At 38.8% G+C, this 12,638-nt stretch overlaps 1 protein-coding gene across 4 annotated transcripts in view; it reads right to left on the bottom strand.

Annotated features, from left to right (window-relative positions):
* baiap2a (BAR/IMD domain containing adaptor protein 2a) overlaps nucleotides 1–12,638 on the bottom strand; it is a 256,159-nt gene that overhangs the window by 66,054 nt on the left and 177,467 nt on the right. For all 4 annotated transcript variants that reach the window (XM_061884942.1, XM_061884945.1, XM_061884943.1 and 1 more), the window contains one exon: nucleotides 2,808–2,945. In XM_061884942.1, the coding sequence (XP_061740926.1) occupies nucleotides 2,808–2,945 (138 nt within the window). The remainder of the gene's footprint in view (nucleotides 1–2,807; nucleotides 2,946–12,638) is intronic.

Below are 12,638 nucleotides of genomic sequence, written 5' to 3'. Positions count from 1 at the left end.
GACACGTCTTTAGGTACCGTATTTTCTGGACCATAGGGCGCACTGCCGGTTAATTTTCGATCTGTTTTCATATATAAGGCGCACCACACTGCAAAAACTGAAATCTAAGTAAGATTAAATTAAAGTGAGTGTGCGGAAATTTGACCATATCACACCATTTCTCAAATCCCTTCACTGGCTTCCTGTTCCACTCAGGATTGAATACAAAGTCTCCCTACTAACCCACCAGTGCCTCCATTTCCATGGACTGCTCACCCCCAAATCCTCCACACGACACCTCCGCTCCGGACAGGCTAACCTCCTCCAACCTCCAAGGACAAAGCTACGAACAACGGGAGACCTGGCTTTCTGCTTCGCCGCTCCGAGTCTGTGAAACGCTCTCCCTGACCACCTGAAGGCACCACGGACTGTGAATGCTTTTAAAAAAGGCTTGAAAACCCTTCTTTTTTAAAAAAGTATTTTTTTAGATGTATGCATACTAGTTCTAGCTATTAGCCTTTTCTAGTTCTTATTTTTATTTATTTTTATTATATTTTTATTTGGATTTTTTTTAATACACTAACACTTTGAGGTTGTTTACTCAATGAAAAGTGCTGTTTTACAAATAAAATCTATTATTATTAATATTATTGAATATCTCAAATAAGGGTGATATTTGCTTATTTTCTGTCTGATAAGATAATTCTTCTCACTAAGCAAATTTTATGTTAGTGTTTTACTTGTTTTAAGTTTTTAGTTCTAAATGATCTCAGTAAAACAATTACAGCTTGTTGCTGAGATTTTATGACCTGTATGGATTAAAACAGGCTTGAAACTAGAATATCAACTATTGCAAAGCTGTGTCATCAACGCTCAAGTATAAAACTACTTTTTTAAAGTAATAATTTCTTATTTTAAGCATGAAAGAAAAAATTATGACTTTGACTCAATTGTTTCTCATATTAAAACAGATAACAGCCAATAGTAGTACAGTTGTTATTAGTGAGAATAAACTTATTTTAATTATACTTATTATAAGTAGAGATGTCCAATAATGACTTTTTTGTCGATATCTGATATTCCGATATTGTCCAACTCTTAATTACCGATTCCAATATCAACCGATACCGATCTATACAATCGTGGAATTAACACATTATTATGCCTAATTTTGTTGTGATGCCCTGCTGGATGCATTAAACAATATAACAAGGTTTTACAAAATAAATCAACTCAAGTTTTGGAAAAAAATTCCAACATGGCAAAGTGCATATTTTTTTTAACATGCCTCAAAACAGCAGCTTGGAATTTGGGACATGCTCTCCCTGAGAGAGCATGAGGAAGTTGAGGTGGGCAGGTTTGTTAGGGGTAGCGGGGGGTGTATATTTTAGCGTCCTGGAAAAATATCGATTCTTGGGGTCGCGATTCGATTATATATACATTTTTTTGATTCAACGAGATTCTCGATTCAAAAACAATATTTTTCCGATTCAAAACGATTCTGTATTCATTCAATACATAGGATTTGAGCAGGATCTACCCCAGTCTGCTGACATGCTAGCAGAGTAGTAGATTTAAAAAAAAAACGCTTTTATAATTGTAAAGGACAATGTTTTATCAACTGATTGCAAAAATGTAAATTTGTTTTAACTATTAAACAAACCAAAAATATGACCTATTTTATCTTTGTGAAAACATTGGACACAGTGTGTTGTCAAGCTTATGAGATGCGATGCAAATGTAAGCCACTGTGACACTATTGCTCTTTTTTTTTAATTTTTATAAATGTCTAATGATAATGTCAATGAGGCATTTTTAATCGCTGAAATTATAACTAATATTGATACTGTTGTTGATAATATTGATTTTTGTTTCACTACTTTTTGGTTTGTTCTGTGTCGTGTTTGTGTCTCCTCTCAATTGCTCCGTTTATTGCAGTTCTGAGTGTTGCTGGGTCAGGTTTGGTTTTGGAATTGGATTGCATTGTTATGGTATTGCTGTGTATTGTTTTGTTGGATTGATAAAAAAAACAAACAGATTTTTTTTTTTAAATGACAATCGATTCTGAATCGCATAACGAGAGAATCGCGATCCGTGTTCGAATCGATTTTTTCCCACACCCCTAATATCAACTATGTCGTCGTCACGGACTACAATGGCGGAAGTGCGCAAATTCTCAGGACTTATGCAGACCTCGAATACAGATCAGCAGGTACCAGAAGGTAAGACAAGTAGCTTTTGCATAATATTGAGAAACAAAACGCCAAATAATATGTCTGCTAATGGGTGCCATTTTGCAGTCCTTATACACACACCATCTTAATGCTTGTACCTCTGACTACGGTAGCCGTAATTGACCGACAATCCATCAAGCGGTCAACTTCAAAGTCCTACTAAAACATTTGGACAGACATTTGAGTGCCATGTGTAATGTTATTTATAACATTTTAAAGTTTTGGTGTTGTTTACTAGCGTCACATTGCAGTCTACACGTATCTCTTATGTGTGACTGCCATCTACTGGTCACCCTTATCATTACACCATGTACCAAATAAAATTGATTCGAGGTCGGTAAGCACAACCAGAATATTCCGTACATTAGGCGCACCGGGTTTTAAGGCGCTGTGGATTTTTGAGAAAATGAAAGAATTTTAAGTGCACCTTACAAATCTGCACAGTTTAATTTGTTCCTTTCCACTTATTCTGAATATCATCCTATGTGAACCAGGAAAAAGGCCATATGATGACCATCTAAAAAGAAGTGCTATTTATGTCATGATAAACAACATAACTTGAGATGTTTTACACACAACCAGCGAGGCACTCACTTGCATCTCCTTCTCGCCGTACTTGGAGGGGTTCTTGCTGCCCTGGCTCTTCCTGCGCAACTTCTTCAGCTCCCCCTGGCACTTCTCCAGACTGTCGCCTTTGCTTTTGTGCTCCACCTGGTACTTCTTCAGCGCCGCCTGCAGGGGGAGAAAATAATGCAATATTAGGCCTGTTGTTGAAGGGTAAATGATGATATTCCCTTCATAATCAGCTGCAAATGCATGGCGGTAGATGGCCACTGTACATAGTAGGGTTGTCCCGATAGCAATATTTTGGTAGCGCTACCATAATGTGTTGTGATGCTTTCCCAAATAAAGGGAACCACAAATTATTAAACATTAAACACATGATTCTTGTTGCAAGTTTGTCCTCAAATAAAATAGTAAACATACTAGACAACTTGTCTTTTAGTAGTAAGTAAACAAACAAAGGCTCCTAATTTAGTCTGCTGACATATGCAGTAACATATTGTGTCATTATTTTGTCAACATTATTAAGAACAAGTGGTAGAAAATAAATTATTTATATACTTGCTCATTTACTCATAACACTGAAACGACCTCAGGTAGAGGTGTTTTAAGACGTGGCTAGTAAGCTAGCGGCTAAAGTCCATCCACAGTGTTTTAGCTACTTCTAAATCCATCCATCCATCCATTTTCTACCGCTTATTCCCTTTTGGGGTCGCGGGGGGCGCTGGCGCCTATCTCAGCTGCAATCGGGCGGAAGGCGGGGTACACCCTGGACAAGTCGCCACCTCATCGCAGGGCCAACACAGATAGACAGACAACATTCACACTCACATTCACACACTAGGGCCAATTTAGTGTTGCCAATCAACCTATCCCCAGGTGCATGTCAGTGGAAGTGGGAGGAAGCCGGAGTACCCGGAGGGAACCCACGCATTCACGGGGAGAACATGCAAACTCCACACAGAAAGATCCCGAGCCTGGATTTGAACCCAGGACTGCAGGAACTTCGTATTGTGAGGCAGACGCACTAACCCCTCTACCACCGTGAAGCCCTACTTCTAAATCACTAATCCTCGCCTACATGGCGACAAATAAAGTAAGTTTCCTGCAACTATCATCCCTGCAAGACGAGGATTAGCGAAACGTGCTTCACTACACACTACTCACCGGCGTCAAAATGTAAACAAACGCCATTGGTGGATTTACACCTGACATCCACTGTAATGATACCAAGTACAGGAGCGTATCTAGTCGATACTACTATGATTACGTCAGTGTTTTTTGGCATCACAACATTTTCTTTATTTTTTTTTTAATATTTATATTATGTTTATAAACTCAGGAAATATGTCCCTAGACACACTTTGAATAGGACCTTTGTAAGATCCGGTTGGTATCGGATTGATACCCAAATTTGTGGAAACATCCAAAACTAATGTAAAGTATCAAACAACAGAAGAATAAGTGATTATTAAATGTTAACAGAAGTGTAGATAGAACATGTTAAAAGAGAAAGTAAGTACATATTACCGGAAATTAACAAGTGGTAGAGATACGCGGTTTGCGGTGTCATCCGCGGAGTCCGCGGGTAAACCGCGGGTCGGGCGGTTGACATGACGAAAACATTGATTTTAATTAGATTCGGGCGGGTGGCGGTTGAACCATCCTGAGACATTTGATATACATGGTTCTGGGATCGGTATCCTTTGCCATTCAAAGAGCTATTTAAGACCCGCGTCATAAAGCGAAGAAATAAATAGGAGACGCTATTATTCTCTTGAATAACTGCCGGCAGTCACCCAGATATTAAATATTAGTGCGTGCTATGAAGCCATTGGCTTTGTCGCCTTCTACATCATACACGATCTACTTGTCAGTCCAGCATCATGTTGTGTGTGGCTTCCGGGGCAACACGCACACGACTGCAAGGCATACTGGGTGACAGAGTACACTAATGGTTGTGATATAAACAATTTTAACATTCTTAGTAATATGCGCCACGCTGTGAAGCCACACCAATTAAGAACGACAAACACATTTCGGGAGAACATCCTCACAGTAACACAACATAAACGCAACACAACAAATACCCATAATCCTTTGTATTCATGAGACTTCCTGACTATTTTATACACCCGCCCCCGTGCGTCGGTAAGGTGGGCGGGGTTGGGGGCGCGGGGGTGTAAAATATATTCAGGAAGTGTCATGAATACAAAGGATTATGGGTATTAGTTGTGTTGCGTTTATGTTGTGTTACTGTGAGGATGTTTTGCCGGAATGTGTTTGTCAATCTTGTATTGTGTGGCTTCACAGCGTGGCACATATTAGTGTTAAAGTTGTTTATATCACAACCATCAGTGTACTCTGTGTTACCCAGTATGCCTTTCAATCTGATACGTGTGATTGCGGAAGCTGCACACAACATGTTGCTGGACTAACAATCGGTTCGTACATGTTGAAGGTGTCAAAGGCAATGGCTTCACAGCACGCCCATATTCTTGTCATCAGGATGAACGCTAATGAAAAGTCGCGAGAACGTTAGCGGTTCCTATTGGCTACATTACATTGTGAAAGAGGTTTAAATAGTTCTGTGAGTGGTAAAGGTGGCCAACCTCTGATGTAATTCAGCGGGCGGCTGGCGGGCGGGTACGGTCCTGATAAAATGTTGGTTCGGGTGGACGGCGGGTGGATGACGACTTTGGTGATGCGGGTGCGGATGATATAACTGCCTATCCGCGCATCTCTAACAAGTAGATTAAACATTTATTTTCTACCACTTGTCTTTAATAATGTTGACACAATAATAGAATGGAAAATGACACAATATGTTACTGCATATGTCAGCAGCTAAATTAGGAGCCTTTGTTTGCTTATTTACTACTAAAATACAAGTTGTCTAGTATGTTCACTATTTTATTTAAGGACAAACCTGCAATAAGAAACATGTGTTCAATGTATCATAAGATTTTTTGTTAAAATAAAGACAATAATGCCATTTTTGTGGTCCCCTTTATTTAGAAAAGTACCCAAATAATCTTGGTACCGGTAACAAAATATTGGTATGGAGACAACACTAGTATGGAGTGAATATTCTTGTAAGATTATTGCTGACATTAAAAAAAAATATTGCAAAGCATTGAGCTATTTTATTACAGTAGGTCAGAAAACCTGCAACTGTCCACGTAAAATACAAATAGTTTGCTACATACTGTAAAGTGAACTGGACTGTGCATCCAGTTTTGTTGACAGTAATGAGCAAGTTGTAAATAACAGTAAAACAAAATAAATGATTCTGATAAAAACATGTAAAGCCCATGTCACTTATTTTAAAAGGTATTTTTTTGGGAGAATGTGCATGAAACTGAGCTGTTAGGGCTAACCATGAATCATCAATTGAATTAATCTACTGTTATATAAACACTAAAGTGTCCAAAATGGGTTGGACTGTTTCTGTTATCAGAAAATGTGTCTATTTTATGACTGATTTTTCAACCAAACAAGTTTTACAGTCATTGTGTCTCATCCTGATTATTGCGCCGCCGTGATTTGGTCACGCGCTCCAAACAAAGATATTAAAAAGTTCCAACTTATGCAAAATAAGGACTAGGACTGACAGTACGCTGAAAAAAGTGACTTTTTGGTGCTGTAAACTCTATTAGAGTAACTGTCATAATGTATACTTAGTATTTTTAACATTCAGTAAGAACCAGAGTTTCCTAAGTAATATTAAACATTTTATTAACGTAATACATGAATTATGGGGGAAGACTAAGTTTTACATATGTTTCCTGATACTATTTAAATGTTTAATAGTTGTACGTACATAAACCTAAAAATATTACATAAACTTTACTCTGAAAATCTAATGTTTTGAAACGCATGCACGACGACGCATGCGCACAGCACAACAGGCTCCGGCCGTTCGGATCACTTCACAGAGCACTGCAAAGTGGCATTATGGGTAATTCTTATCTTGCGTTTATAATGTGTTACAGAGCCAATGTTCTCCAGAAATGTGTTTGTGTGGGTTCACAGAGTGTGGCGCATATTAGTAAGCATGTTAAAGTTGTTTATATTACAACCGTCAGTGTAAAAGTTATGGCTGTTGAACAAGTAGTGTTTTGAAACGCATGCACGACGACGCATGCGCACAGCACAACAGGCTCCGGCCGTTAGGATCACTTCACAGAGCACTGCAAAGTGGCATTATGGGTAATTCTTATCTTGCGTTTATAATGTGTTACAGAGCCGATGTTCTCCAGAAATGTGCTTGGTGTGGGTTCACAGAGTGTGGCGCATATTAGTAAGCATGTTAAAGTTGTTTATATTACAACCGTCAGTGTAAAATGTATGGCTGTGTAAATAATGTAAATAATGTAAATAATTCAATGTACATACTATGATGATTAACTTGTGTGATGACTGGATTATGTTGATAGTATATATTTGTACCATGAATTGATTAACGTGGACCCCGACTTAAACAAGTTGAAAACTTATTCGGGTGTTACCATTTAGTGGTCAATTGTACGGAATATGTACTGTACTGTGCAATCTACTAATAAAAGTATCAATCAATCAATCAATCAAGCACAAGAGGCTCCGGCCGTTATGATCACTTCACAGAGCACTGCAAAGTGGCATTATGGGTAATTCATATCTTGCGTTTATAATGTGTTGTAGAGCCGATGTTCTCCAGAAATGTGTTTGGTGTGGGTTCACAGAGTGTGGCGCATATTAGTAAGCATGTTAAAGTTGTTTATATTACAACCGTCAGTGTAAAAGGTATGGCTTTTGAAAATCTAGTGTTTTGAAACGCGGCCACGGCGACACATGCGCACAGCACAACAGGCTCCGGCCGTTAAAATCACTTCACAGAACACTGCAAAGTGGCATTATGGGTAATTCTTATCTTGCGTTTATAATGTGTTGCGGAGCCGATGTTCTCCAGAAATGTGTTTGGTGTGGGTTCACAGAGTGTGGCGCATATTAGTAAGCATGTTAAAGTTGTTTATATTACAACCATCAGTGTAAAAGGTATGGTTGTTGAATATCTAGTGTTTTGAAACGCAGGCACGACGACGCATGCGCACAGCACAACAGGCTCCGGCCGTTAGGATCACTTCACAGAGCACTGCAAAGTGGCATTATGGGTAATTCTTATCTTGCGTTTATAATGTGTTGCAGAGCCGATGTTCTCCAGAAATGTGTTTGGTGTGGGTTCACAGAGTGTGGCGCATATTAGTAAGCATGTTAAAGTTGTTTATATTACAACCGTCAGTGTAAAAGGTATGGCTGTTGAAAATCTGGCGTTTTGAAACGCATGCACGACGACGCATGCGCACAGCAAAACAGGCTCCGGCCGTTAGGATCACTTCACAGAGCACTGCAAAGTGGCATTATGGGTAATTCTTATCTTGCGTTTATAATGTGTTGCAGAGCCGATGTTCTCCAGAAATGTGTTTGGTGTGGGTTCACAGAGTGTGGCGCATATTAGTAAGCATGTTAAAGTTGTTTATATTACAACCGTCAGTGTAAAAGGTATGGCTGTTGAAAATCTAGCGTTTTGAAACGCATGCACGACGACGCATGCGTACAGCACAACAGGCTCCGGCCGTTCGGATCACTTCACAGAGCACTGCAAAGTGGCATTATGGGTAATTCTTATCTTGCGTTTATAATGTGTTACAGAGCCGATGTTCTCCAGAAATGTGCTTGGTGTGGGTTCACAGAGTGTGGCGCATATTAGTAAGCATGTTAAAGTTGTTTATATTACAACCGTCAGTGTAAAATGTATGGCTGTGTAAATAATGTAAATAATGTAAATAATTCAATGTACATACTATGATGATTAACTTGTGTGATGACTGGATTATGTTGATAGTATATATTTGTACCATGAATTGATTAACGTGGACCCCGACTTAAACAAGTTGAAAAACTTATTCGGGTGTTACCATTTAGTGGTCAATTGTACGGAATATGTACTGTACTGTGCAATCTTCTAATAAAAGTATCAATCAATCAATCAATCAAGCACAACAGGCTCCGGCCGTTAGGATCACTTCACAGAGCACTGCAAAGTGGCATTATGGGTAATTCTTATCTTGCGTTTATAATGTGTTGCAGAGCCGATGTTCTCCAGAAATGTGTTTGGTGTGGGTTCACAGAGTGTGGCGCATATTAGTAAGCATGTTAAAGTTGTTTATATTACAACCGTCAGTGTAAAAGGTATGGCTGTTGAAAATCTGGCGTTTTGAAACGCATGCACGACGACGCATGCGCACAGCACAACAGGCTCCGGCCGTTAGGATCACTTCACAGAGCACTGCAGAGTGGCATTATGGGTAATTCTTATCTTGCGTTTATAATGTGTTGCAGAGCCGATGTTCTCCAGAAATGTGTTTGGTGTGGGTTCACAGAGTGTGGCGCATATTAGTAAGCATATTAAAGTTGTTTATATTACAACCGTCAATGTAAAAGGTATGGCTGTTGAACAAGTATGCGTTGCAATCTCGTATGCGAAGCAGCGAAATGAACGTGTCCTTCCGGCACGCAGACAACATGGTGTAAAAGTGGGCGCGATGACATGTTGTAGAGCAGTGGTCCCCATCCACCGGGCCGCAGCCGCAGAATAATTTTTTATAATTTTTTTTTTTTTTTTATCATACCCAGTTTTTAACTGCATGCCATTGATAAGCGCAGGAGTGAGAATAGGTTTTAAATTAATTAGCGCCCCGGCGGCTATTCAAGGAAATACGGTATATAGAATTTACTTAATATTTTGAGTAAAATGATGTTCCTGCCGATGAAAAACAAGTAGACTTTACTTAATTTGTTTATGTAAATATAACTTAGAACTTGGATGTAATTAAGTAACTGTTACTTAATATCTTGACAACTGTTATGTTATATGGTAAGTAGAATTTACTTGATACTGGCAAGTGAGTGTTACTTGATATTGCAGCATTAAATTTTACTTAAATCATTTGCGTGCAAATATTTATAATAATTTTTTCAGGTAAATCTTATGAGTTATTTTTTTCCGTGTATGTACCACAAACTATCATGGTAACATGTTTGTACAGTAAGAGCTTACTAAAAAAAATGGGGGGCCACATGGAGTAAAATCTACTCCCCAGTGGGCCGGACTGGTAAAATAACACCATGATAACTTAAAAATAAAGACAACTTCAGATTGTTTTCTTTGTTTAAAAATAGAAACAGGCACATTCTGAAATTGTACAAATTATAATAATGTTGGTTATTTTTACACTTATATGTTGCTGTTATTAGTATTCTATCTTTATTTGTTGTTATTTATATTTTCTGAATAAATTATGTGATAATGTTCATCAGTCAACTCATTGGTGTTAATTTTCAATCTTTTAAGATAAATAAATTGTATAAAAATGTGATTACAGTATGTTTTTTAAGTAGTTTGATAATTTTCCTCAACTGCTGTACTAAAAATATGTGGTTTATTTTAGTGGTTTAATTTTGTACATATGTAGCATCATCTACAAAGACCGGAGGTCACATGGAGAAAAATGTATTCCTAAGTGGGCCGGACTGGTAAAATCATAGCACAATAACTTAAAAATAAACACAACTTCAAATTCTTTTCTTTGTTTAAAAATAGAATAAGCACATTCTGAAAATGTACAAATAATGTATTTTTTTTTACACTTACATGTTGCGGTTAATTGCATTCTATCTTTATTTGTCTTATTTATATTGTCTGAATAAATCATTTGATAATGTTCATCAATCAACTCATTGGTGTTAATTTTCAATCTATCAAGATAAAAAAAAACTATATCAAAATCAAATTACAGTATGTTATTTATGTAGTTTGATGACTACCTCTCTGCTCGGGACTCAGCATCAAGGGTTGGAATTGGGGGTTAAATCACCAAAATAATTCCTGAGCGCGGCCATCGCTGCTGCTCACTGCTCCCCTCACCTCCCAGGGGTTGGAACAAAGGGGATGGGTCAAATAATTACCCACACCTAGCGTGTGTGTGACTAACAGTAGTACTTTGACTTTAACTTTAACATCAAGTGGTTTATTTTGTACATATGTAGCATACAAAGAATTGCTATTGCGACATCCAGTGGACACATTTGGAACAGCCGTTTCATTGAAAAATTTCAGGTTAATTTTTTATACTGAGCAAACTCATCCCGCGGGCCGGGTAAAACCTGTTCGCGGGCCTGATCCGGCCCTCGGGCCGTACGTTTGACACCCGTGGTTCGTACTATTCATACCACAACAAGGCCAAAAATGTAACGCTCCATTTTCAACCACTTGTCCATTTCGGGGTCACGGCGGGGGGTCGCTAGAAATTATATCAGCTGCGTTTCGGGCGGAAGGTTACAAAACCCAAAACAGTGAAGTTGGCACGTTGTGGAAAATAGTAAAATAGTGTGCCGTGAGATACAGTCTGGCGTGCCGTGGGAGATTATATCGAATTTCACCATTTTGGGTTAAAAATACTTTTTGCAAACCAGCAATTATAGTCTGCAAATTATGTGTTGTTGATGAGTGTCGGTGCTGTCTATAACTCGGCAGAGTAACCGTGTATTACTCTTTCATATCAGTAGGTGGCAGCCGGTAGCTAATTGCTTTGTAGATGTCAGAAACAGCGGGAGGCAGTGTGCAGGTAAAAAGTTATCTAATGATTAAACCAAAAATAAACAAAAGGTGAGTGCCCCTAAGAAAATGCATTGAAGTTTAGGGAAGGCTATGCAAAGCAAAAAAAAAAAAAACAGAACGCTGGACGACAGCAAAGACTTACTGTGGAACAAAGACGGCGTCCACAAAGTCTATCCGAACATGACATGACAATCAACAATGTCCCCACAAAGAAGGATAAAAACAACTGAAATGGTCTGGATTGCTAAAACAAATCAGATGAGGGAAATATCGCTTAAAGGAAGACATGAAACTGCTAGAGGAAATGACCAAATAAACAGAAAAAGCCATCAGAATAGGAGCGCAAAACAAGAACTAAAACACTACACACAGGAAAACAGCAAAAAAGTCAGAATAAGTCACGGCGTGATGTGACAGGTGGTGACAGTACACCTACTTCGAGACAAGAGCTATATTGATGCATGCCTGGTTATGGTTTGAAATCATATCCAACAATTGCGAGAATTACTTTTTAATTGTCAATATCGGCTGCTGAGTTTCAATTTTCAAATATTTCTGCTTGGTTGTGTGGCTCAGGATTTTTTCAATGAATAAAGTGTGCCTTAGCTCAGAAAAGCTTGAAAAACACTGACTTAGCATATGTCTCCATAGTGTCCAAACAACTCTAAATTAAGTCTTTGTTAATTTTTTTTCACCCAATTTTAGACCATGTTCCTAATTACTCAGTAGTTAATGCATACTTGCCAACCCTCCAGGATTTTCCGGGAGACTCCCGAAATTCAGCGCCTCTCCCGAAAACCTCCCGGGACAAATTTTCTCCCGAAAATCTCCCAAAAATCAGGCGGAGTTGGAGGCCACGCCCCCTCCAGCTTCATGCGGACCCGAGTGATGTGTCGACAGCCTGTTTTCACGTCCGCTTTTCCACGATATAAACAGAGTGCCTGCCCAATGACGTTATAACTGTAGAATGATCGAGGGCGAGTTCTTGGTTTCTTATGTGGGCTTATTGTTAGGCAGTCTCATTAACGTCCTCCCAGCGCGGCAACAACACACAACAACAGCAGTCACATTTTAGTCTACCCTAAAGCAGTTTGTCTGCCGTAGACAGCAATGTCGTGACACTCTTAAACAGGACAATACTGCCATCTACTATGTGACAATAACATCTACGGCTTTTAGAGCAGTGGTTCTCGACCTTTTTT

Source organism: Nerophis ophidion, linkage group LG23 (genome assembly GCF_033978795.1).
Source record: "Nerophis ophidion isolate RoL-2023_Sa linkage group LG23, RoL_Noph_v1.0, whole genome shotgun sequence".
Lineage (NCBI taxonomy): Eukaryota > Metazoa > Chordata > Actinopteri > Syngnathiformes > Syngnathidae > Nerophis > Nerophis ophidion.
This window is presented reverse-complemented; position numbering and strand designations above follow the sequence as displayed.